The 26,896-nt window shown below is 37.9% G+C and overlaps 1 protein-coding gene across 1 annotated transcript in view; it reads right to left on the bottom strand.

The window, feature by feature from the left end:
• The window catches only part of GALNT8 (polypeptide N-acetylgalactosaminyltransferase 8), a 406,113-nt gene that overhangs the window by 13,373 nt on the left and 365,844 nt on the right, over window positions 1-26,896 (bottom strand). Inside the window, exon 10 of the mRNA XM_044087557.1 lies at window positions 14,474-14,641. Within this exon, the coding sequence (XP_043943492.1) occupies window positions 14,474-14,641 (168 nt within the window). The remainder of the gene's footprint in view (window positions 1-14,473; window positions 14,642-26,896) is intronic.

The raw sequence follows: 26,896 nt of genomic DNA, 5'->3' as shown, positions 1-26,896 counted from the left end.
AACCAAGGCACAGTATTAGCATCACTCTTTAATAAAATTAGACAAAAAAGAAATCACTTTTTATGTTTAATTTTATTTTTACATTTGATTTTACTGGGGTAATACAATGATCACAGCTGACCATTTGCAGGTACTGCCTGGGTGACATAATTCTCAAAGAAAAAAGTGTAATAGAGAAATTGTATATTGTACATATCAAACACATAGCAGTATACAATAGCAATTAATAGCTGTAGCAACAATTTCACATGATAATATTTCAGGTTTAAATCGTGGTGGAAATGATGTGGAGTGATGAGAGCCAATGTGGGGGAGATGAAATTAAATGGTGTTAACAGTTGAGACAGAGTAAGACTAGAGGTTGAGAGGCCCTTATGCAATGTGGCCTGCTACATGGCAAGTGCAGTTTGATTTGGTGTGGAGGAATTTTTTAAGTTCAACTCTGAAGGTGGGGAAGGGGGACTGTAGCTCATTTAGACAAGGGGTGGATTCCCAGATTTTAGGAGCAAGGCTGGAGAAGGAGAGTTTTGTACAATGTAGACTGGTTTGTGGGGGGTCGGAATGGGGGCATTCTTTGGGAGAAGATTTTGAGGTTGTAATGTGCATCTTTAGTGTAAAGGTTGGCAGTTATTGGTGGGAATGAGTTAGGCTGTTGACGCTTGAAGATGATAGTCCCCAGCAGGAGGCCTACTCTGTGCTGTACTGGGAGCCATTTGGCTATTATGAGGCTGAGGCAATAGTGGAGTAGTTAGTTAGTGATGAACTGACAGGTTTTGTTTTCAATAATGTGAAGTATGAAGGATTTTTTTTCTTAAGAGGCAGTGACTATTATGAGTAGTCTATATTTGAGTTGGATCATAAGGACTCCTTTGCCTATAGCAGCCCTGGCTTGTTTGGATAGGTAGAGCAAGATTTTCCTAGCCCAGTAGGAATGTGAGTCAACTTTTGCCCTTAATTTCTCAATAGGAAATGTAAAATATAAGTAATCCACAGTGCTGTAGCTGGGTCTGGTAAACAACCAGTGATATGGGGGGGCCAGTAACAGGACAAACATAAAGCAGTACCAGGGTTAAACCCAGAAGATATCTCCTAAGCTCTTAGATCTTGCTGTTTGCTTTTAATTTCCCTCCCAGCAGTTTTTAAAAGTTTTTAAAAAGTTTGTTCAAGCCACTTAAATGAGCTGATGGACAAGCATTATTGTTCTGATGTTATACCAGTTGCAGTTCTGTTATTTAAGGGCATTCTGAGACTAGAGATAGAGGGTCTTAGGGTGCTAACTGGGGAAAAGAACTAGGTGGGAAAAGAAGTGGACCAATCCCATGGCTTGGGGTTGAACAGTTCAGGGAGGACTTACTAACTGAACCTGTCTTGAATCCTTCCAGTAATTATGCAATACATCAGTTGTTTGTTTAGGTAAAAAAAAGCAAATATTTACTGAAACTTACCAGATTAGGTTTAGAGTGCTTACATTACTAAAACTCACATTGTATTATGAGGCAGGAAGACAATACAAATAATAAGTAGCATTTTTTGAAATGCTTTCATCAGGTCTATCTGTGCTATGGATGTGATGTTATGAGGTAGTGCCATCTGTGCCAGGGAGAGCAGGGCAGTACATGTGTACATATGACAGCATAGCTAGCTGGAGTTTAGTAAACAATTTTATGTTATTTGACTATCACACTGATTTGTACAGATGTTAAATGTATTTGCAAAGTTACTAGTGTTAAAATTGTGTCAACAGAAGGTCCTGCTGGATAGAAATAATGTATGCATGTAAATTAGGTTGTATTGTTGTAACTGATCAAATGTGTATGTTTATCAGAAAACCCTGAAAGGGTTGAAAGTTTGAAATTGCGTTATAGCTTTCAAATACTGCCATAGATCATAGCAAAGCTCTGTGTGTGTATTGCACCAGAGTCAGGTGACCAGAGGTGATGTCATCCTCTAACCAGCATCTGGTTTCTTTGAAACCCTAGCAGCAGCTCTTTACAATCTGACAGGAAAGATTTTTGACAGGATATATATTGTATATATCCACACAGACAAAAGAAAGACATTATCTGGCTTTTGCTGTGGTAAGACACTCAGCACATGTCATCTTGCCTTGCTTTAGTATGTAGTTAGGGAACAGTAATTCTTTAGTTAGTCAGGGACATTTAGTGAGAATAGTTTAGTATTCTTTTCTGCATCCGTGAGAAGCTATCAAACTGTATTATTTTTTATATCTCTGTGGTTGAAACTCTCTTTATTGTATTCAGTATTCTCCTGTTTTCTGTTTTATTATTTATCATTAAATATTTTAATATATTTCATTGTGGCTGGTCCTTTAGAGAATAGTTTTAACAGCAATCAAGGAGACTCAGTCTTTTGCTTATGGTTATTTTAGTGACACTGTGGCCGCTCCTGAAAGCCTTGCTGCTTTGGTCATTCTCTACCATTCGTGTTAGTACTAATTTTACACAGTGTAATTGGATACCCTTTGTAAGAGCTTTAGGGTAGCTGACTGGTGGCAGTGTGATTACATCACAGTCTCAGCAGAAAGGGGCACAGCTAGTAAACCTGTGGCAGCTTTTCCCATGTGTGTGTGTGTGTGTGTGTGTGTGTGTGTGTGTGTGTGTGTGTGTATGTATGTATGTGTGTAACTCAAATATCCATGTGTGTGTGTGTCAGCTACTGAGAACAGGGACACAGAGCTCCAAAGTGGTCAGTGTGGAGATTTGTGTGGGTCTGGAGAGAGAACGAGAGTCCAGCCCCAGGTCTGGAGTGTGCTGCCTGTGTGCTCTTAAGGGAAATTGTGCTTAGTACAGGAGCTACATCTGAAAATACTGTGTGAATCTGTCTTTGCTCTTAGTAACTGTCCCTCACCAGAGTAAGTGGTGAGGACTGAGTCTCCTTGATTGCTGGCCCAGAGTAGGGACCTGTCACAACAGAAAAAAAGCTGTCAGTTTATAGCAATTTAAATGTTACCTTAATGTGTAATTTTTTTTTTTAATCACCGATCTTTCTTTTGCAAATCCCTATTGTTGTTGTATTTAACCAGTTTATAAGTCAAAAGAAAAGATGTGCCTGCTTTTAAGAGTCTCATTCTTTGATATCTTGATAATTACCGCTGTGCCTGCTTATAAGGGTCTCATTCCAGTTGAAGTGGCACAGGTCCTTTTATGTAAAATCTCTTTACCCTCAGCAGAAAGTCTTTATCTTTTGAACCTAATGTTTTATCTTTTTTTCTGAGTGGGAGTATCATTTTGCTTATATTTTCTAAATTTTAGATTCTGTGCTGAGAGCAAGCGGCTTTTCAAAAAAGATCTGTGATACTTCAACTGAAGTGAGCCCCTTACAAGTGGGTACTGAAGTTATCAAGATATCAAAACTGTAACATACCCTAACTTTCTCTCAGTTAGTCATTAAATACAATCTAATCTACAAATCTGATAAATGCCCCCCACATCATCAATATAATTAATCACTACTCCACCAAATGAACCATTTCCTCCACAGACACGTGCTTATTACTAGTCATAAAATCTAATAAGTCTGCAGGTGACTCCCTCTTTTCCACGTATGTATCCAAAATCTGGAACTCCATCCCACTCACCCTAAAACAAACCCCTAACCTCATAACATTTAGCAATGTGTGGTGGAAGCATTGATATTCATCAGGGTAATACCTGTTCTCTTGCATACCCATTAAACGTCATCCTCCAAATGCCATAAATTTCCAGTCACACTTAATTCTTGCTGACATTAGTTACCTATCCTCTTCTGGCTACAGACTTTTTTTCTATGAAACCTCTCCAGTCTCCCTTTCCATAACTTTTCACCAAACCTCTCCATTAAACCATGTCTCCCACACACCTCATCAAACTTACTTCACTATGTTCTTCTGCCTTTCAGCTCAGTATATCTACATCTGTTTTCTGTCATTGTACTGCACTTCACAAACTGTTCTTCTACCTTACAAATCAATAGCCCACCATCTACTTACCACCTCTACCTTTGAACTACTCCTTGCTTCCCTCGTACCCCACTTATAACAGCCGAATCACTCATCTGTGAACACTGTACATAAGCCTAACCCTAGAAACTGATGTTAATAATGTACCTTGTATTGTAGTTGCTCGTCTTATTTGCTGTTGATGGTTGATGCATCTCACTCTTTCTCTCTAGTTGCTGATCATTTAAAGCCTATAGCCATAACTGTGACATAAACAAATAAACTGACATATTTCTGTACTGCAATAGCTCTGCTTAGCTGTTTTTAATGTTGAAGCTATTTTAATTTATTTCTTTTCTCTTTTGCTTTTAATAGTTAGGACTACCTACTCACTGAGTATAAGATGCACGTTTTGTCTTCCAACCATTAACTGACAGTTGTTTGTATTTATTTATTTATTTTAGACTGAAGCCCTTTTTCTTATTGTAACTTTTTGTAGCTCTGATGGTGTAGTGGTACATTCCTCCGAGTAAACTTAATGCTGGCATTTTGTGTGGAGCTTTTCTCCCTGGGCCCCTGCTGAAAAGGGGCTTTATGCCCAGTTGGACTATCCTGGTAAACAAATGCTAATAAATATATACTCTTCTAAAACAACTCAAAATTAAGATAATACACTCACATATTCTAAATCTCAGGCAGTGAAGTAACATACTGCACATTAATCAAATACACAGCAACTTTACCTTGTCTTCTCTCTGCTGTCTTCTAATTTATATTTAACCCAATGAAAATATCCTAAATATTTACACAACACTTTTTACGCTACAATTTCTACCCTATATAATTAATAAATCTATCATTTCTTTCCTTTCTCTTGTCCATTATAACCATAAATCTACTTCTTCACATCCACCACCTTCATCTAATACGTCTTCACAATGCTTACGTTGATATTTCGACTAATACTTCTGCCATCATTTACTTAATATACTTCTCCTGTTTTAGCATGATCATCTAACATTCCAGAAGAATATGATGTCAGTTTACTCAGACTTACTATAAATCTCATTTGTATATACCGGTCATTAAAACCCAAAATTGTACAGAAAACTAGGGCTGTATGCATATAAGCTTTTTGACTACATTTTATTCCTAGTTACTGCTACTGTGTACATTTTGTGCATCTCGGTTGTATTATGTATATCATCCTAAAATATTATTTTATTGTATATTTGTTCTTCTTATTCCTTATATATTTTGTATCATTCTGGAACTTGTGTAGCTGGGCCAGCAGTGAAACAGAGCAATTAAGTCAGACTATCCTGTTCAACATATTGCAAATAAAATAAACAAATGAATTTCAAAAGAGGAGCAGAAATTGCTATGGTGAAATGTATAATGTAAGTGCAGAAAGTGTAAAAAAGCAAGTCTAGAAGCTGGATGAAGAACTATGCCAACTAAAAAAAGGAAGCTGAGAAAGAATACAGAATTTCAAAGAAGTAAAACTTAAAACACTTATGAAGGGATATAAAACGTTTTAACTGACTCATTATACAACAGAAAACATTCAGAGATGAAGTCAAAACATATGCAAATGATGATGCATTAGTAGGGAAACTGAACATGAAAAAGCAGAGATAGTACATGAAACTTCAAGTTTGCAGTGCTGATATCCTGATTTAATCTAGTATCTTTCTGGGTAGGATGTGGACATTGTAGTTAAATGTTTGTTCAGTTCACTATGACAATAGAACTTAAGAACAGCCAGGATGCCCATAAAAATGTCTGGAAAATGTTGTAGGAAATGTCACTAGTGTTCTAGTGAGCAGAAGTGCATCTGAATCACCATTTGGTTGATATTATAGGCTATTACCTCTGGGGGAAGGACAGCAATGTTCAGACAAAACAAAATCTGACATTTGTTGCATAAAATAACTTAGAATTCATTGAACTACTGTTTGTCAAATCACATATTGCTGTAAAATTCTTATTTAACTGACATTTCATGAAAACATCACTTAAAACAACGGTACCATAGTATTTTATAGGTTCAATTGTTCACAGCTTTGAACTTGCAGTATTTTCTATCTTCTGTCATGTTGTTCAATGTTGCAGATGAAATATATAAGTAGAAGGGTGTGGAGGGAGATTGGACACATTGTTTGATTACCATCTTCCAGTCAAATGCTGATTAAGTGAAAATATTGTATTTATTTTTTTATTCAGGGGGTACCTCTCTCTGTCTGCCATTAGCTGTGCCCCATAGCACCTCTTAAATCTTCTAGTCTGATATATTTGGCACCTGTTTGGGTTACCCCTCAGAGTTCAGATCACTGCAATCAGGCAAACAGAGGATCCTTAGTGTAGGCAAATAGGAAGCAAGCAGAAAGGAGAAAATGACATTCCACTATGGATACATCATGACAGCTGTGGAAGACTTTTTGTTACACCCTCCCACTGTCCCACCCAATACCAAATGTCCATGTATAATGTATTCATTACTAAAAAGAGACCTTAGCATCCACTGAGAACTGTTATCCTTAGGCTGAAAAATCCACACCATTCCCTGAGATAAATGAACTGGGAAAAGCAAAAATCATGTTCAAGATCTACCTCCCTAGCTGACTTCAGTCCTTAGGGATCAGATTTCCTAATCGTACTTAGGTTGCCTAGGTCTCAGTCATGGATCATGGAGCCAGTAATGAGAATTTTTTTTTTTTTTTTTTTTTTTGTGATATACAGTTTAGTGATCTGACAAGCTGGTTTGAACCAACTGGTCACCAAGCATGCAACAACTGCTTATTGCAAATTATTAATAGTTAGGGCATACCGTCACACATAAACAGAACTATGGCTGCCAGCTTCGTTGTGCTAGTAGCGTGTGTCCTTGATGGGACGATGTGCAGTGTTCAACAGGGGCTGGTCACTTGGCAAAGGAGGTGTATAATCTCTATCAAATACCAAAAGAGTATGTTGTACATACAAAAAAGGGGCAGAAACATTATAAGTAATTCATATAACTCAAAATGTATGCATGTGGAAAAAAGTAGATGTGCCTTATTGGTAACCATTTGAACAGTCGGGACCTGCTACAGTGAGTCCAGAAACAAGGAGCATGAATGAGCAAAAGGTCAGACTTACCAGTACTAAGTCTGAGATACCATTTTTCAGAATATTCCCTGTTCTCCAAGTTATGGTGATCCTAGGGTTGATATATATATATATATATATATATATATGTATATATATATATATATATATATGTGAATATATATATATATATATATATATATATATATATATATATATATATATATATATATATATATATATATATATATGCACACATACATATATATATACATATATATATATATATATATACATATAATACATACATACACACACACACACACACACACACACACACACACACACATATATATATATATATATATGTATGTATATATATATATATATATATATATATATATATATATATATACACATACATATATATATATATATATATGTATGTGTATATATATATATATATATATATATATATATACACATACATATATATATATATATATATATATATATATAAATATATAATACATACATACACACACACACACACACATATATATATATATATATATATATATATATATATATATATATGAGTGTGTGTGTGTGTATATATATATATATATATATATATATATATATATATATAAGTTCAGGGAGTGTGGGGGGTGCAGGGGGGCTTGCACCCCCTGCAAGAAGAAGTTTTTAAGTAGAAGAGCGATTTTTGAAATACACTCTTTTTCCTCTGTTTTTGGTCTTTTTTTGTTGCTCGTCATTCCGTGTGCTGGTATTTCAATAGGATCTGATTTATCTTCACAACAAAGTGCATGTCAGCATGTAAGCACTCAGCATCTGTAAACCCCTAGCTTCTTAGTATGACCTACTTGGTAGGGTAATTTATTGGGTGAATTCTGAATGAAAGGCGTTTTTATTGTTCAGTGATCCATACGGTAAAGTACCTAAACCAAAATGAACTGAACGTTCAGTGATCATACCACAGGAATCTTACTTTTTTTTTCTTTAAGAATGCCTGCTCAGAAAAAAAAATGCTGGCAGACCCTGGAGACAGATGTTGAAAGGCTCAGGGCTGATGCCTTGATATTGTTTTTCTTTCCTCAGAGAGAGCAGTGGAAGCATTGGACACTCATCCTTAATCAGACTGTAAGGTAAAATGAGGTAAGGCAAGTTGTCTCCCTTTCACAGCTTTGAGAGCCACAATATCAACCTACAAAACTAACTTTTTATACAACTCAAAAACAGCAAATGCTGAAGCTTTCTATTGCAGAACTTAAGTATTTATGGAGGTAGACTCCTGCATCTCTCAATGTGGGGGGTGGTCCTGCTACTTATTACCACTGCTAGTCATATATCTTAACTACAAGGTCAATCTACTTTGGAGTAGGGTGAACTTTTCATGATGGTACTGTTGCTGTTATTTCAACACTTCAAAAATCTTAGCTGAAATCCTTGGATAACAGGCACACAGAAATTCAACAGTATATGAGATCATACCTCTGAACCTTTTTGTCCAAGAGTTCTGAACAAATACAGAAACGGTGGACGAACAAAAGCAGAGATGAGGCAATTTTAAGTATTACTATAATTTATTTTAAAGTAAATAGAGCAACACGTTTTTGATCAACATGAATTTTCAGAACAATAGGAAACATGAAACTCTAATGTTTGACATTATGTACTGATTGTAAACTTGAGTGATTTATCAAAAAAAAAAAAAACTTTATGAGGGACAGGGCAAAATCAAGGATGTTTTGCAAAATCAGTTGAGAGTTATGTATGGGACCGACAAATTACTGCACTAGACAGAAGAACTAGACAGAGCTTATTCATCATCTGGAGAATGTTACTCAGGAAGGAGAGCAAGTATATTAAGTGAGCCTGGTGGTCAAAGTTTACGTCTTTATGTTTATCTTCATTTCTCTGATCAATGCTACATTCCTTGTATGGATCCATACCAGCATAAATCAGGGTTTTTATTTATAATTATTTTTACCAACAAATACTGGAAATAAACAATGCTATTCCTCTTACCACTTGTATGCAGGACAGATAAAATGTCAAGTACTTAAAGGACCATGACAACTACAGTAAAGGCTTCTAGGTCATTGTTTTAGATAAGAACTCAAATCCCAAATAATCAATACCCAAAAAAGTAAAAAAAATGCAATAATAATTCTTTTGGGAGGGAATCCCCAACTCCTCCATGCAAGACGCAACATCCTATATACCTCTTAGTGTAACATTAGCTCTAGCCAAAACTAAAGTGTCAGTATTACCCCATCACAAATTGCTGTCACTAAGCCTAATGTCACTGACTTGCACAAGTACTAAACCATTTACAATTACCCAAATAGTATTTCATTTAATAAAATATTTGAATGAATTGAATTGTTTAAAAAAAAAATTAAAAAAAACAATGTCCAAATTGCTTTCAGCAGAAAACTAACTAGCTTCCCTAATAAGGAATTCACAGCAGCATATGTGTGCAACATGAAAAGGTATCTTAGGTTCATGTCCTCAGGGCTCCCTACTGTAACAATTAATTGTAAAACTTAAACAAAAAAACAAAGGGTATAACAGACTATTTGACCCATGTAGGCTGCCATTCTAAGTAATAGTCTCTCTCTGTCTCTAATTTACAGTCAGCTCTTAGACTGACCGCTCTGACAGCCACCACTATCTGCAAAATTTATAAGGCAAAGGGGGAATTGGAAGTAGGTTGCCAGGTCTTTTCCCAGATTATACATACATGCACATATACCAACAGACAATTTAGAGTCCCATATCCACCTGCTGCATGTCTTTAGAATGTGGGAGGAAACCTGGGCATCCACAGAAAACCCACACAAACACAAGAAGGACGTGCAGACTCCAGAATGAAAGCACCCCAGCTGAGAACTGAACCAGAGAGCCTCTGTGAGGTTTCAATGCTACTGTACATCTTTTTAAATCCCTCTGAGCTACATGCTCTAGGGACCTAAATCTTGTCACCACAATAAACAGAACATGCCGGAGGGATAGATTCCTGTCCCAGAGACTTCCCATACTCTGGAATAAACTACCTATCTATATCAAACAAAGCTCCTCATTAGCATTCTTCAAGAAAAATCTTGATGATTGGATGGGAAATAGGAAATTCACCCCGGGGATCACCTCTGTGGCTCTGCTCAACAGTGGCACAGGAAAATAATTTTCTTGGGTGGCAAAAGCCAGAGTACCTTTTTGGCTGGGCTTGTATAGGCCCCTGGGCCGATAGCCTAGTACCTACCTATGAACCTATAAATCTATAGCTGCTTAGGCCTAGCCTGCAACATCATGAATTCTCCTAATATGTCACAGTCCACCATCTTCTTAAGAATGCATGTGAAATAGGAAGTCTATACATCACTGCAAAAAACTCACAATTAGGATCACTCTCAGTATTTACAGAAACAGCACATTTGTACTATTGGAAATTGTCCACCATCAAATCTTATTTGTTAGCAAGTGTCTAATACATGCCAGTCAGTACTTGAGTTACACAAACATGTTGCATCATATTTGATTTTTTTTTCCAGTAACAATGAAAGTCCCAGGCAACTATGATGCTGGATGATGATGATGTCATCAGAATTAAAGTCCTTCCTCCAATGGTAATAGTAGAATACAGTCTTAAGTTACAGGAGTGTAGATCAAGGATGGAAGGATTAAACATTTTTTCTGCTGCTCCCAGAAAATTATCAGGGTACTGATGTCAGTGAGACATTAAACTTTTTGAAATGACCTGATATGAATCTGCATAAAAAAATCATTAGAGAAATACAGAGGCATGTAGTGATGAGGGTTTTCAGCATCACATTATTGTTAAACCTTCACACAACAGCAGGTAAAACGAGAAAGATACCCCTTTGTGTCATTTCCAACAGTATAGGATGTGAAACTATGCTATAATGTTCCAGTGGTGTTTTGGTTTCAGCTGCAGTTTGTGTTCTGCCAAAATGTTTGACATGAGAACAATATACAAAGTATATCCACAGAAATGCTGAATCCAGATCTCTTTTTGAGTCAAGACTTCATTTGCTTGCCACTCAAACAGGTGCTGCATGCAGTTGTCAGTTATTCTGAAATGGAAATGAAACACCCGAAGGGGCAGCTTGTCATCTTACTGCAGTTTACAGTATAAGCATATAGCAGTTCATCAGTAGTTGCTAGGCTTGCAGTCCATGTGGTTCATTGAATAGCCTAGTGCAACTTTCTTGTTGCCCCAAAGCACTTCTGGTTAAGTGACTTTCTTAAGGACACACAGTTGGCAAATGAGGGCTGAGGGAATCAAACCCAGTACCGCAAGAACTACAGCTCACAGCCTTAACCCTCTATACCAAGTATCACCATATAAAAGCCTCTTCAAAACCTGTCAGCACTGGCTAGACCATTGCACTGACCAGCAGAAAGGCAGGACAGGAGTTCAATGCAAATATGCAGTTATTTAGAATTTTTCTTCTTGGGGGTTGCCACAGCAGATCACCTGTCCTGCTCATGATTGGCAGTGGAGTTTTACAGTGTCGAGTTGCCAGCCCAGCACTCAACCTTCCACAGAAGGCACACACATGTATGCACTCATGCACTTATGCCTAGGGCCAATTTAATTTAGAGTATCCAATCCACCTACAGCATGTTTTTGGGATGTGGGAGGAAACCGGAGCACCTGGAGGAAACCCATGTAACCACAGGGAGGAGATGCAGACTCCGCACAGAAGGCACCCCAGCTGAGGATCAAACCAGAGAACCTCTTGCTATGAGGTGGCAATGCTAACCGCTGCACCACCGTGGCCACCCTAATGTATAGAGAAAAATATCTGAAGAATAAAAAAGAGATCCCATTTTGTGCATTGCAGACAAAAACCTGATAACACAGAAGAAAATAGGCAAACTGTCACAGTGAATCACTGGGGACTGAGGAGGTACATTTTAAGAATGTACTAACTCTGGTAAATGAAAAATCTATGGCTGACAGGGTTACAGGAGCCAAATAAACTCTTGACATACTGGTGGCTTATGCATACAGATTTTGTAGTTTTACATTGTGCAAGGTCAGTTAAAGCAATGGTTCACACTGATAAGAGTTATGGGAATCAAACCAGGAGCATGTAGATTGTCAGGCTTTCAGGATGGAGATGCAGCAAAATGGCACTGTGTTTAGTGTTTGTGTTATGCCAGGAGCAACTACTACTTCTAAATGAAAGATAAACATTTGAATAGTAAAGTAGAAGGAGGTAGAAAACGACATTTTATTTTATTTATTTATTTTATTTTACATTTGTTGACCGGGAGTGTCCGGCTGAACTATTGCCCTTTTTCAGCGGAGGCCTGGGGAGAAAAGCTCCAAAGAATACAATCAATAAAAATAGGAGTACAGATTCATTTAAATAAAAATAGCAACAGAGATTTGGTAGTTAAAATACGTAAGCTAGATACATGTATATTGTTGACAGATAAAACAGTACTATAAACAAAAAGGAGAATGTTAAAAAAGTAGAATAAGTTGTATGTTTTGGTTTAAAAAGAGAGTTGAGTAAATATAAGATTTTGTATGCAGAGTAGCAGAAACTTAAAAGGTTACATAATAATTTCAGGGAGCAGAGTATGGAAGAAGCTTTGGAGGTTGCATAGGAAGCATAGGATGAAGTAGTCAATGGTAACCTTTAGTAAGTTAGTTTGACTGTACTATAAAAGGTAGGTAATAATCAGGGCGGGTGAGTACAATGGCAGGACCATTGTTTTTTAAAGTGGTCTTTGGTTGCTAGCTTAAATTGTTTGGGGTGAGTCAGGGACCTTATTTCTAGTGGGAGTTTGTTCCATGCAATAGAGGGATGGTAACTATATAAATTGCACCCTGTGTTGGATTTGGGTTTCTGGATTTTTAGTAGGTCTTGGGTTGAGAAGTCTGGTAGAGGAGTAGTGAGAGATGAGAGAAGATAGACTTGGACAGAAATCAGGCTGATATAGGATGGAGTGTATGATTTGGAGATGAGATTGTAGGAACAGTTGAGGTAGTATGGGCCAGTTCAGGTATTTTAGGGAGAGAGAGTGGTGAGATGTATATGTTTGTTGAGCTGCAAATCTAGCTATTTTGTGGTAGGTTGATTCTAATTTGGTAAGTAGGGAAGAGTTCAGATTTGTGAGTATTTGGGAGCAATAGGTTAAGCATGGTAGAAGGTAGGCATGGGTAAGAGAAATCCTAGCTTCAGTAGTTAGGAATTTGTTGTTCCTGTACAGTAGTCCTAGCTTTTGGTGTTTTTTTTGATACAATAGTTAATGTGAAGGTTGAGTTTTAGTAGGTCGTCAATGGTAATGCCAAGCAGTTTTGTGCTAGTTTCGACTTATATGGGAGTATTGTTTAGAGACTTTATGGAGAAGGAAAGTTTAATGTGGTTTGCAGATTTATTTAGAAAGAGTAGTAATTTTGTTTTCTTAGGGTTGAGTATGAGCTGCTTATTAGCAAGCCATGTCTCTACTGAGTTGAAAGATGTCTGGGTATTTGTTAAGAGTTCTAAGGGGGAATTAGCAATAGTTATGACTGTAGAGTAATCTACATGTTGGACAATGTTACATCGAGGACAAGAGGAGTGGAATGAGTTGGTGAAGATATTAAAGAGTAGAGGTCCAAGAATGGAACCTTGGGGAACACCAGTTCTTACAGGGAGAGGGGTAGATAGTGCTGAGTCCCATCGTACTGACTGCAGCCTATCAGAGAGAGAGCTAGAGAACAATGCAACTATTTTAGAGAAATTCTAGAAGCTATTAATGCCTTGGTTATAAACAATTCTGCTAGGTCCATACAAGAAATGACATTAAAATTCACTTATCCAGTTTTGCTGTGGTGAGAATATGAAGACACATATATTCACACTGTTTCTGAGGTTTCTGAATCTAAACCAGTTAGTGTTACAATATGTTATATAATACTGAAATATCTTTACACCAACTGGATAAAGGGTTTTTATTTAACCATTACATAATCATAATTACTGCCTATCATTTTTCCCAATGGGAAATCCATCAGTTATTTTTTGTAATCAACAGACATTCATTCATTATTATAAATGCATACCAGACTACCCCCACTTCCCATATTGCACAGGTGTCAACATTTGCATGAACAGCTAAAGGGTTGGAGCCATCTCACAGCAGTAAATCAAAATCACATTGCATATATTTTACAGAAGTAATACTAGAGGTACCATACAGCAATAACATTAAACGATATATGAGTCGGGGCATTAATATTTGATTTTTAAACACCCTCATTGAATATGAAGCATTCTACCACTCAGGGTATATTAAAGTGGTGTAACACACCCTGTACCAGCTCATCTATTATTCCTTATTCAGAGGACATTGAATTAAATTTGTTAAGGATTGCCCTTCTCCAGTTATTCAACTCACCTGTATAAGCTCCCACAACAAATGGTGTTTCTTTTCTTTTGCTTCTATGCATGATTCTATTGCTAGCATTTGTCCTTCTCCTGTATCAACCAGGCATCTGTTATGTTGATCTTTGCGACTTCGCAGCTTTCCAATGAAAACCTCTCCAGTGATAAGATAAAATACATACTGGTAAAAATGGAAACACTTTTGGTTACGGTCAAGGATATTTGCAATCATTTGTTTAGCTCTCTTTCAAAACTCAATGATTCAGTGACATGAAGTATAAAGAAGCAAGATTCTCCATAGTCTCCTCACATTTACGTATTAATTTAGCAATTTAGATATGTGACCTTTTATTTACCAGATGAAATTACTGTCCCTTAAACTTCCTCTGTTTAGACAAACCCCTGGCAGTGACAGACTAACACAACAGTAGCAGCAGCATTTTAAAGAACACTGTAAACCAAGTTAGTAAAGCAGGCAGGATAAAATAGATCAGATTAAAACTTCATACAGTTAGCCTTACAGATGGAATGTAGCACTCGCTATAGAGACTAATGAAGCTTGTGGACAGCCTTACGGTCTACTGCTTGCAGTACTTGTACTTCCAAAGACAGCTTCAGCCAACACCTCTTAAAATTATTGCCAAACTAATAGCTTTCACAAGAGTCTCAAAATACAAAATTCTTGAAACTTACAAGACTGATCCCAAATGCTCAAATCTTATAAGCTCAAACCAGCAAAAAGAAATGGAACAGTGTTTCTTTTCGCTGGAACCTGAACTTTGTAGAGATTGTGGAACAGTGGAGATCAGGGTATTTATCCTTTCTGTATTGTGGTGAGATCTTAAGAGTTGGAATATATAAACAGCAGGGTGTGTGGGGAGTTTTTTTTTCGTTTTTTGAGCTTACAAGACTCAAGCATTTTGGCTTGATCTTGTAAGTTTTGATCATTTTGCATTTCAAGCTTTTAATACAGAATCCCCTCACAGGCATTAGGGTCAATGAACAGTGAAAGCTGACATTCTACAACTGAATGAATTATGTAAGAAGCAGCACTTGCCGTATAATATGCAGATTTCTCACTCAGAAACTTTCAACAAAATCAGCTGGCAGGCTTCAAATCCCTTTCAGAGTAATTGTCTTCAGTAGTGTGTAGAGGCTCTGGGCTTTTCATCATAATGATCAAATCATCCATGTTTCTGAATTGCACATATTGTGTAACAAGCATACGTGATAAACATTGGGAAAATTACTCCATGATGCTGAGAACATGCCGATCAATTACAAGCAGTTTAGCACACTTGAGATGAGCGTAAAAGAATAGGACTGAGCGAATTGTCATGCCATAGTTAACCATCAGCAGATGCACTGTTGAGCAATTATTCACAGCAGCAAATACAAGATCTGTTTTGGCAACAGTTCCTGCCATTTTTCCTGAGATCTTTGAAGGTGAGACAATTATGGCTGAAGAAGGTGAGGGTAGTACTCCTTTTAGAGCACAGAGGTGATATGAGGCATGAACGATAAAGCTGGAGGCTCCTGCAGGAGGGCTATACTCGGTCATTAAGACTGATGCCTGGAATAGTCTGGGCAAGGCTGTCACTTGTGCTACTGGCAACCCATGCTTGGGGGAACAGTGCCATTACCACTACAGTAACATAAGTTGTGACCCTCTTGGCTGGCGGGATTCTGAAATTAAGACAGCGTTACCACCTTTTAGCTTAGCAAACAACTGCCACTGCATGCTGCAATACATTTTCTCATTATATCCTGTTTATATCTCAACACATATTGAAACAATCGGGACATGCTCAGAACCAGAATAAAGCACCTTAGACATTCTTGACGTTTATGACGTGCTGTCATGAAAAATGTCTGTGGTTGCTTAGTAACAGTTGTAGCCATTAAAATCACAGCAGTGGTATTACACAGTAGTAGTAGTAGTACTGTCAAAGCTCAAGGGTAGTCGTAACTGCACAATGTTTGAAGGGCATTTCTGCATGCCTCCTTTTGTACAGGTGGACAAATGGATCATCATGTTAAGTCTATGTGCACTAAGATTGTTATAATACTGTTGGCTCAGTTACCCTCCCCCCAAAAAGTTTTGTTGTCCTAATAAAGTACTGTATATTTGTCATTCTACAAATATCAACACAACACTATAAGGTCCTTATGAATAATAGCAGTAAGTAGCAGTTTGATGGGCATTTCACAATGTACAGTACAAGTACCTGTCCTTTGTGTGTCACCTCTGCTTGGCATATTTATTGTGTAATTAGAGTGTTTACTGTCAAAACTGAAATTGCATCATTAGCTACAAGTTACAAGCAGTTGCACCCCATTGGCACAGCTGCCCAGGTGAGGTTGGACATATCTCTCTGGACATATTGTACTGACATGTAGGGAGAGCGCTGGATTGATACTCGAATGTTCTCTAAACCACTGTAATTATCATTTGATAAAGCAGCACAGACAACTGGTATTCCAGGGAAGAACTTGCTGTGTCAACAATTTGAGACATACCACTGAAGATGAGCCAGTGGTAAAATGAAATCTTGGAAGACAAAAGTCCAGAAATTTCTAGGAATTCTCTTGCTAAGGTGACACTCCCTTGGGAGGATTCTAGAAACACCACCTGGTACAACAGGACCATGTCTTCAGGCAGAAAAGTCAGACTCTTGATAAAGATGATTAAGCACCCCAGAAAGACGAGTCTTCCCAAGAGTGTCAAACATGACTGTAGGAGGTTCTACTAAATGGGCAAATCAAGGTTAGACCTTCTCTAGCAATTCTACACACATGGACAGAGACTCTGTACTGGTTAGGAAATCATCCAAGTATGAAAAACAGTGAATGCCCAGAGTCTATACTACCAGAGCAAGGCATTTGGAAAACACACTGCAGTGGTTATACCAAAGGGCAACAAAGAAAAGTGCGAGATAGACAACAAATTTCAGATATCCCCTGAAGTGAGGAGCCCTGGGGATATGAAGCAAGATATCCATCAAGACCAGGGCCACCATGAAGGAGTGGTCTGGAAAGAGATGAAACACTATCTGCAAGGTGAGCATCTTGGACATGGGAACCTTGGCAAACTATTTCGAAAAAGAAAGGTCCCACACTGGTCTGTATGACTGCTGATTTTGGGGAACCACGAAAATGCTACAGAAGAAACGTCTTGTTCTTTATGAAGAAGGGACCTGTTCTGTCACCCTGATTCCAGCATTTTCTGCAGTATTGAAGGAATAACAAACTCTGGTCTAGAAGAGGAGACAGGAACCCTCTGAATAGAGGTGGAAGATATTTCCACTTCCATTTGAAAGTCCTACCAGCAATGTTTAGCACCCACCTGTAGGAAACCACTGATGGCCAGGCTGTCTTGTGGAGAGCTAACTTGGCAGATGAGGCACCCAATGGGGGACTTGATAAAGATGGCACAGAGCCTCAGAATAGTCATAATTTCCTAGGGCGAGGTATCCTTTCAAGGAAAGGAACCCTTCTTGTTAGGCTTGGCAGAGTTGTTGTTCTGCTGTTTCCTTTTTTTGCCCTGGATATTGTTCGGCTGGGACTTCTGCTTGTTAAGCTGCTGATTATCTTGCTTAGATGAGGAGAACTTTTGAATGTAGAACATTTTCGATACTTCTTGCATCAGTTTACCTACGTCACCCCAGTGTTTACGGATCTCATTTGCTGCTGTACCAAACACTCACTCAGACTCAAAAGGAACATTCATAATCTAACTCCACAGAAAAACTCTGGAAGTGCAGCCAAGCATACTTCCTAATCTCCACTGACAATGCTGCATTTCTTGAAATAGTTTCACCCTCCCCAAGGCATTTTTTAGAGTATGTTTTGACATTTGAGAAACATTAGAAACAATGTCTTTAACATAGACATTTTGCTCTGCAGGCAATGATGCAGCAAACTCGTCTATACAGTACATTTATCTCAACACAAACTTTCAAATAGAACACTGGTAGTTAAACACTTTGAAAGATATAGTGCTGGCTGGCACCAGTAACTTTCTCTAATATTGTAGCCACTTGTCTAGTTAATCTGGAGGATTGGGCACAAAGAAGACATGGTCTTTTTATTAGGAAATGTCACTGGAGACACTGAAGCAGGGTCCACAGACAAAAGGGGTTGGAAGCCAGGCAAGGCCAAGCATACCCCACATTTCTTAAACTGTTTCTTAGGTAATGCCACACTGAACGGATGAGAACTACAAGCTTTCTAGAAGACCTCTCCCAATGCTGGAATCAAAGGAAGGAAAAGAAAACATCTGTTTGGGTCCCTGTATGTGCTCATCATTAGACACAGGATTTCCTTTCAAAAACAGGATCCTTAGCAGATTGAATGGGGGTTGAAGTGCCAGCATTATTAAAACTGCACCCTGTAACCAGCTGCCTGTGCCATGAATCCATTCATGGCCTCTATCTCAGGTAGGAAACCATTCAGATACTACTGCCCCATCACGTGGAGGGTCTTCTGTCTATTTTTGACATGCACTTCACTAGTGGGTGAGTCCACTGGGAGAAAGGTATCAATATTGACAATAGATTCTGTACCCCTGTTGTCCATCTGTTGTCCCCTACACTTAGAGTTTGATTCTCCCATACCTGCAGCAAAAAGTGGTATAACCCTGGATGATGTGTCTGACCCTTGTTTCATGTACAGTTGTGGTACTATGACCACACCAGGGCACCTGAAGCTAACAAAAGGTTGAGTGGTCTGATAGTGTCCTCTAAGCTAAGGCTACTACAGAATCATAAGCTGTAGGCTGAGGCAATTTTTTTTATTTATTCTTTCATTTCTTTAGATGCAGGTGGGGAAGGTGTGTGTGTGCGTGTGCATGTGTGTGTGTGTGCGTGTGTGTGTGTGCGTGTGTGTGTGTGTGTGTGTGTGTGTGTGTGTGTGTGTTTTCAGGGGAAAAAACACAACTAGCCAACACAATACCAGATACTGGCTGCATGGTCAGCCCAGTAAGAAGAAGGACAAATCCCACTATTCTTCCTCTAAATAGCAATCTAAAGACCATGTCTGTAGGAATACTATTCTGAACACTGCACTGAGAAATCTTTTCAGTAATACAGTTCAAAGCAGAAAATACATGCACAAAAGTGAAATGATTTTGTAAAATAAAACGACTAGTTTCAGTACAAATGAATGGATACAGCCTAAAACAGTACTGGACAGGAAATAAATTATAAACTGGTGAAAAATCCCTGTCAGAAATGTTCAACATGCAAAATGTTGTCAAAAGCATAGTGAGGTGTTTTTTACAGGGCTACTGTTTTAAAGACTGGACTGAATAAAATGACAATTTCAGTAACACAGTTCCAGGCATAAAATACATCACAAAAGTCTCCCCAACGTTGTAAAAAATGGCTAGTTTCAGTCAAAATAAATGGATACAGTGTAAAACAGCATTAGATAAGAAATAAACCATAAACTGATGAAAAGTTCCTGTAAGAAATATTTAACATACAAAATGGCCCCAAACATTGCCATTTAAACTAAAAAAATGTTTAAAATGCTGTAATCATACTCAAATAATCATAACCTCAAAGAAAAAATACCATATTAGCATGTTTTACAGGCCTTACTGTGATAGTCAAAGTAAAAACAGAAGCATATACTTCTTCTTTTGGCTTTTCCCAGTTAGGGGTCGCCACAGCGGATCACCTGGCTGCTCATGATTGGCAGTGGAGTTTTACGGTGCCGAGTTGCCATCCTGGAATCCAACCTTCCACAGAAGGCACACACATGCACACGCTCACTCCTAGGGCTAATTTAGAGTATCCAATCCACCTACAGCATGTCTTTGAGATGTGGGAGGAAACCGGAGCACCTGGAGGAAACAGTTCTCTCTTGAATATCCAGACTTTAAAATAGTAACCCTGTAAAAAACACCTCACTATGCTTTTGACAACATTTTGCATGTTGAACATTTCTGACAGGGATTTTTCACCAGTTTATAATTTATTTCCTGTCCAGTACTGTTTTAGGCGGTATCCACACGACCACAGGGAGGACATGCAGACTCCACACAGAAGACACCCCAGCTGAGGATTAAACTGGAGTACCTCTTGCTGTGAGGCGGCAACAGTAACCGCTGCACCACAGTGGCCACCCAAAAACAGAAGCATATATAAATTTTCAAAATGGAAAAAAAAGTCAAAGCAGCAGAATAAATTATTCAAGTATTGATAGAAAAGGCAATGGGAGGAAGCAAAACCCCAAAGAAGTTTCTTAACTGAACTGTGCAACTGATGTCTCCCAATTTGAGAGAAACAATATTCCAAGAGATCTTTCTCTGACTGTGGCACACGAACACTGAAAGGGTCCTGTCTGTGAGTGTGAAGGTCTGACCAAGTCCTCTTAGGTGATTGGTTCTTCACCTACATAGACAGGAAGGCAGTGGTAGGAGTTCTGAGCTTTGAAAAACTGCCAGTGGGGTGGGTAGCAGGACATTACTACCCATATGCCAGTAAGACAGTATGTTTGCTGAACATGAGAACCAACAGCTTTGAGCTGTGTCATTCTGTAATCAGAGACAGAATAATTAGTGGTGCGAGAAATGCTGAAACATTGTACAGACTTTTAAGAGAAACAGAGCTTAATTTATCAAATGTTGTGGATATATGCAGAGAAAGTAACATTATCAATACACTATTAAAAGTGTTAAATGATGGAAATATATGTAAAAGAACATGTGAGTCAAATAATAACGTGAAAATGAGAAACAAAGGCAATATGTATTCTAAATGTAATGGATATGAAAGAAGAAGCTATGGAGTAATGTACTGTAACACAAAAAAGGTCCAAGATGGAGGTACTTGCATCACTTTAATTACAGCTTGTAGCAGCTGTGGCTATAAGAGGAGGTACTGTCCAGCTTCTGAGTAATCTATGCAAACAAAGGATACATCCCTAGATGTATAAAAACAAAAACAAGTCTGTTCAAAAGAATCTGAATACTGTTCAGCAGAGATATAAAAATGAACTATTTGTGTTTCCTGCTGAAGTGAAACTACTTGTTAATATGGTTCCTAGGTGTGTACTAGGCTAATGGCCCTGGAGCCTTTACAAGCCTAGCCCATAGGATTACCCTGGCATCGTGCCACCCGACCTTAATTCCCAGTGCCTCTGTTAAGTAGAGCCACTGGAGTGATCCCCAGGGTGAATTTTCTATTTTCCATCCACTCATCAAGATTTCTCTTGAAGAGGGCCAGTGAGGTGCTCCGCTTGACATGTATGGGAAGTCTATTTCATAGCATGGGCAGTCTCTGGGTTATGAACCTGTCCTTTTGGCTTGTTCTGTTGATTGTGCTAATAAGGTTGAGGTCTCTGGAGCATGTAGTGTGGAGGGATTGGGATTTCTTTAGATGTAGCATTTCTAACAGAGCTGGGTTAGACATGGCTTTGTAAGTCAAGCAGAGATTGCTCTAAGTAGGCGATATGAGACAGAGAATAATTGGAGTTTTTTGAGTCTGTCCATATAGGACAAGTGTTTAAGGCCTAAGATCCTCTGTGTGAGGTATTTTTTCAGCCTCTCTAGTTGTTGTAGGTGTCTAGTGAGGTACATGCCAAATGGGGCATTATACTCGATGATTGGCCTAATGACGGAAGAGTAGAGGGAGACAATGACTGCTTACTTCCTGGATGCAAAACCCTTAGTAATGTGATGTGCCACATAGGACTTTCTGACCACAGTGGCAATGTGGTGGTCAAAAGAGAGGTTACTGTCAACCTGTGTTTCCAGATCTCTTATGACATCTGTGTTCAGTGGACTACCATCAATATGGTAATTCATAGGAACTGGGTTTTTCTCAAAGGGGATGATGACACATTTTTTGGCATTGAGCTTAAGGCCATGGTTCTGACACCAGTCATTGGTCTCAGTGAGGCCTTTCTGTAGGATGTCAACATCACTTGGGGAGTTAATTATGGCTCCCAACTTGCAATCGTCTGCGAACTTTGTAAGCCATAGTCCCTTCCTGTTGGCCTGGACTTCAGAGAAGTAGATACCAAACTGGAGAGGACCCAGGACCGAACCCTGTGGGACTCCACTCGTAACTGGTTGGCAGTCTGACTTGGAGTCAGTTACTTTCACAGTATGAGTTCTATCTGTGAGCCAGTTTGCAACCCACTTAGTGATATAGGGGGTGATGCCTAGCTTAGTGAGCTTTTCTATGATTCCTGAGTGGGGAATGGTATCAAAGGCCTTGGCCAGATCAAGATAGGCTGTATGAACCACCTTGCCTTCATCCACAGCTCTGGTGACTGACTCAAAGAACTCGACCAGGTTGAGCAGGCATGATCAACCCTTCACAAAACCAAACTGTGTGGGATCCAGAGTTTGGAGGTTCCCCATATCTTTGTTTATTAGGTCCATGATGATGCGTTCTATGAAATCAGAGACTGAGAAAAAGTGCAAAACAGAGTGTTGAAAAGAAATGCTGAAAATTAATGGACAGAAGATTAACTTTAAATTAGATACAAATCAGACTGCATTTTTACATATTCAGCTACATCTGTTTGATATTCAAGAGAGAACTTTGTGCACATTGTTAATATATTCTGGTTACCGGATTGCAAAATTACATGAGACACTGTCAACATGCCAATATAAGAATAATAAGTTCTTTTTATTTTCAAGTAGCTGCATTAAAGAAACGAATTGTCCAAATATTTGGAGAGTGTTGGCTTAAAAAAAAAACAGTCCTCAGGAAACAGATGTCATACAAGGAATGCACTTTAAATTTTATTCTGTAAAACTGTTAAACATTTTTATCTTAATAACATTTGCACTTCTTCAGAATTGTGAACAAACAAAGCGTTTCCATATTTAAAAGATAAAATGTACATCTTATAAAGTGTCATGATCAAACAACCTAGCAACATTTAAAAATACATTACACAAAATAATACTTCAAAACTCATACAAAACATCTAAGAATACAACAATTTGCAAGTATTAGACAAAGATGTGATGTCCTGTTATGTCCTACTGGACTGCCACCAATAAATTTGATGTCCCTTGCTATCCAGGGTCAGTAACTAAGGAGTTTCAGTTCTCACTACTGACTCCAATGTGAGATTGTCACTTAAACAGGAATAATATTTCACAATGTTTCCCTAAGAGCACAACAGGAATGCACTCTATTTTCCTGGGACTGGGCTATATACCTATGTCCACCCCAGATGCATTTTCTTATTATAGACTTCAGAGCAATGTCCCAGTTTAAGACCTCAGATACACACACAGTCAAAATAAATTTAAATCTCACACATCCAAACACTTCTGGGAAAGCCTGACACAGATTTCCTGCTGTATCACTTCCCCAAAATAATATGGTAATGCTGCCACCAGAGTGTCTTCATGCCCTTCTAAAGGGGTGTCCAATTATGAAAATTAAATATCAAACAGGTATTAAGCACTCTCTACTCTCTAAAGAAAAACATTGATTTCTAGCCACAATGTAAAGTAATGAAAACCATTTAATAATAAGTAAAATGATTACAAGAATATAAATCTATACCTTTCAATAAACACCAGAACTCAGTCACCAGAAATATAAAATTAAACTGCAGGATAGGAGTGTGTTATTCTAGAAAAAAACTCTATCTTTTTCTAATCTAACTAAAGAATACTGTCCCTGATCTACTGTAACACACAACAGCAAGGCAAAAAGCAGGATTACAGTTTTTTGGTGAGTTCTGTTTCATGGGTGTCCACTGACTGCACCTCACTGTAACTGACTGTACTTCACAAAACTGCTCAGCACTTGATAAACTGCAGTCTCAGCTGTCTTATTTTAAAAATAACAGTCAGCTGTTTGAAAAAAGTTATTTTTCTGTCAATCAGGTATTTAAACAATTACTTAGCAACCAGGAACATTCTAATGACATCACCCACTGTTCAGCTGATTCTCCACAGTACTTTAGAGTATCCATTTCAAACATGTGTAGTTAGAAATGCATCAAACACTGACAGACTCTCTAAACATACTGTATAAACAGGAAAATACTCAACATTTTAAAACGTGTTTACATTTTCACAAGTAGACATGCTGGCATACCATACAAGTTAATCCAGAATATACACAAATCTCTTGCCAGACATGTTAACATAGATGACAGTGTTTTCATTTTCTTCACAAAATATATCATTAAAAGAAACAGATTTATGTAGTAAAATGTGTAGAGTTCAAATCCTGGCTGATCTTAACCTAAGGGCACTGCTAGTACTTAATGTCATTTAAACCAGGGTACTTAGTTGCATTAGTTTTCAGTTGCCAAAACAGCTCCCTCCCCCCTCCAATTACATTTCCCGGCAGCCTGTCCTAGTGGAAAACTGCACATTGTACAGACTCAAATATAAAACAGCTTTAAATTTGGGGCATATAACTGTGTGTTTGTTTAAGGTGCTCTTACTGTCTTTCTTACGGATGATGTATGTATAATGACAGGTTCTAGCATGTAAGCTTCTTTTAGTCTTTCCTTTGTCAAAGGAGCTGCAAGTGTCACACACTGATGTATACATCAATCCCTTGGTGCCACAATAAATTCTACCATGTGACGTCCATGGTTTTATTTTACTTGCTGTAGCTCCCCTGCCCTTCTTGTTGATAAAAGGATATTGATTACACATGCCACATTTAAAGGTCTTGTTATGAACAACCACAATGATGTTTGTTAATGTGTTATTACTTTCAAACCTGTGTTTTAAATTAGGTTTACTTTTATATACAAATCAGGGTCTATGTTAAATCATCGCACGCTTAAAAAAGCAAAAGATGATTTATCAAACCCATTAGAACAGTGATTTTTTTCCAAGGGAAAAAAATCGCTGTTCCACAAAACAAAACAAAAACATTTAAAACCTTACATAAAATGGAGAGCTGTGCTCCCCTCACCCCCCTACTTAAATATGCCAACTCTGAGATTGCACTACAGGGACGAAAATGGCAAAGTAACAGAAGCGGCCAAGCGATTTCTTTCCCAGGGAAAGAATTCGCTCACATGCCATTTCTCTATTTTGCCTTTTCATGCTTTCATGTTTGATCAAGATGCATTCAAAAGAATGCATCTTCGATAATTTAATAGGAACCCTACAAATGATAGGATAATGCCACCATGTCAGGTGAAACACCTAGGTGGTGAAATATTCTCTATTTTTAATAGTGTTTGTTGTGTTGTTAAAATCCACACTATCAGATTTGTAAAGGATACAGTGCTGTAATGTTTAGTACCACATCCTGTTCTACCCATTGATTTTTATTCTTTAAACTAGGGATATAGTTAGTTGATTTTCCAGCCATAACCTTCTGTGCTAGTTCACCTAAAATGAGTTCTGTGTATCCCCCTTTCTTAGATGTCACATTAACTTTTCTAAGTCATCACCACAAATGGTGCCATCTGACAACAGTCTTGAAATCCTGACCATACAACCTTTCACCAGAGTTTTTTTTTTGATGAATAAAAGTGGTTGCTAATGAATTATAGGAATAAGTTGGAATAGGTGGGCTTTCTATAAACACTAGAACTACACCCCTTAATTATTTGGTCTTTGTGTAGACATGGCAACATAGTGAATATAGTCTTGAGAGATGAGTGGTTAAATTTAAGAAATTGGTATTTTCTAAATACAATATAAAGTCATCCAATATGTTTTTTGCCCCTGTTCAAACTATGATGTCATTCAAAATGTTAAATTTGACATTGCCTATAATACTCAACATTAAATAGAAAATTCTTCTCCCACCACCATTAAACAATGTTTGCAAATATGGTTGCACATGCCACATACATGGCCACTCCACAAGTCTATTTGTAGTATTCACCCTTGAAACACATTAAGATGGTTGACCAAGGCCATCTCTGTGAAGCATTCTAAGATTCCAGTGTATGTGGCAGTCAGCTGTATTAATGCAGTAGAGCCATTCTGAACAATTCCAGCCCTGTGATGCGTGGAATTATTTAGAATAGATTCTTAACAGCTATAGCTACAAAAAAAGTATCTTCACCAATTTATAAACCATTAATGTGCTCCAAGATATTACATGAGTCTTTAAGAATACAATCAATATTTAAGTCTAACGTATAGGTTTATAGGCTAGTACTAGTGAGTTTACCACCAATATATTTTGTTAATGGTTAGACCCAGCACCTGACACTATAGGATGTAGTTGAGGATCTCCAACATTAGAATGTATTTTGGGAGCTGGTTGGGCAAGTGAGAACTAATGTAACTAAATACTTCCATTTAAATGATGCTTTTAGTATCCAGAGTTTGAATAACTAAATTTATTTTAAAAACAATATCTTTGTCTAATACTTGCAAATTATGGTATTTTTGCTGCTTTTGTTTGCCCTAAAGTAGTGTAATGTATTTTCTGACTGTTGGAGGGTTGTTTGATTAAGATACTTTATC

Source organism: Protopterus annectens, chromosome 11.part0 (assembly GCF_019279795.1).
Source record: "Protopterus annectens isolate FY-2018-M chromosome 11.part0, PAN1.0, whole genome shotgun sequence".
In the NCBI taxonomy this organism is placed as follows: domain Eukaryota; kingdom Metazoa; phylum Chordata; order Ceratodontiformes; family Protopteridae; genus Protopterus; species Protopterus annectens.
The sequence above is the reverse complement of the archived record's forward strand: the minus strand, read 5'-3'. Positions and strand labels throughout refer to the sequence as shown.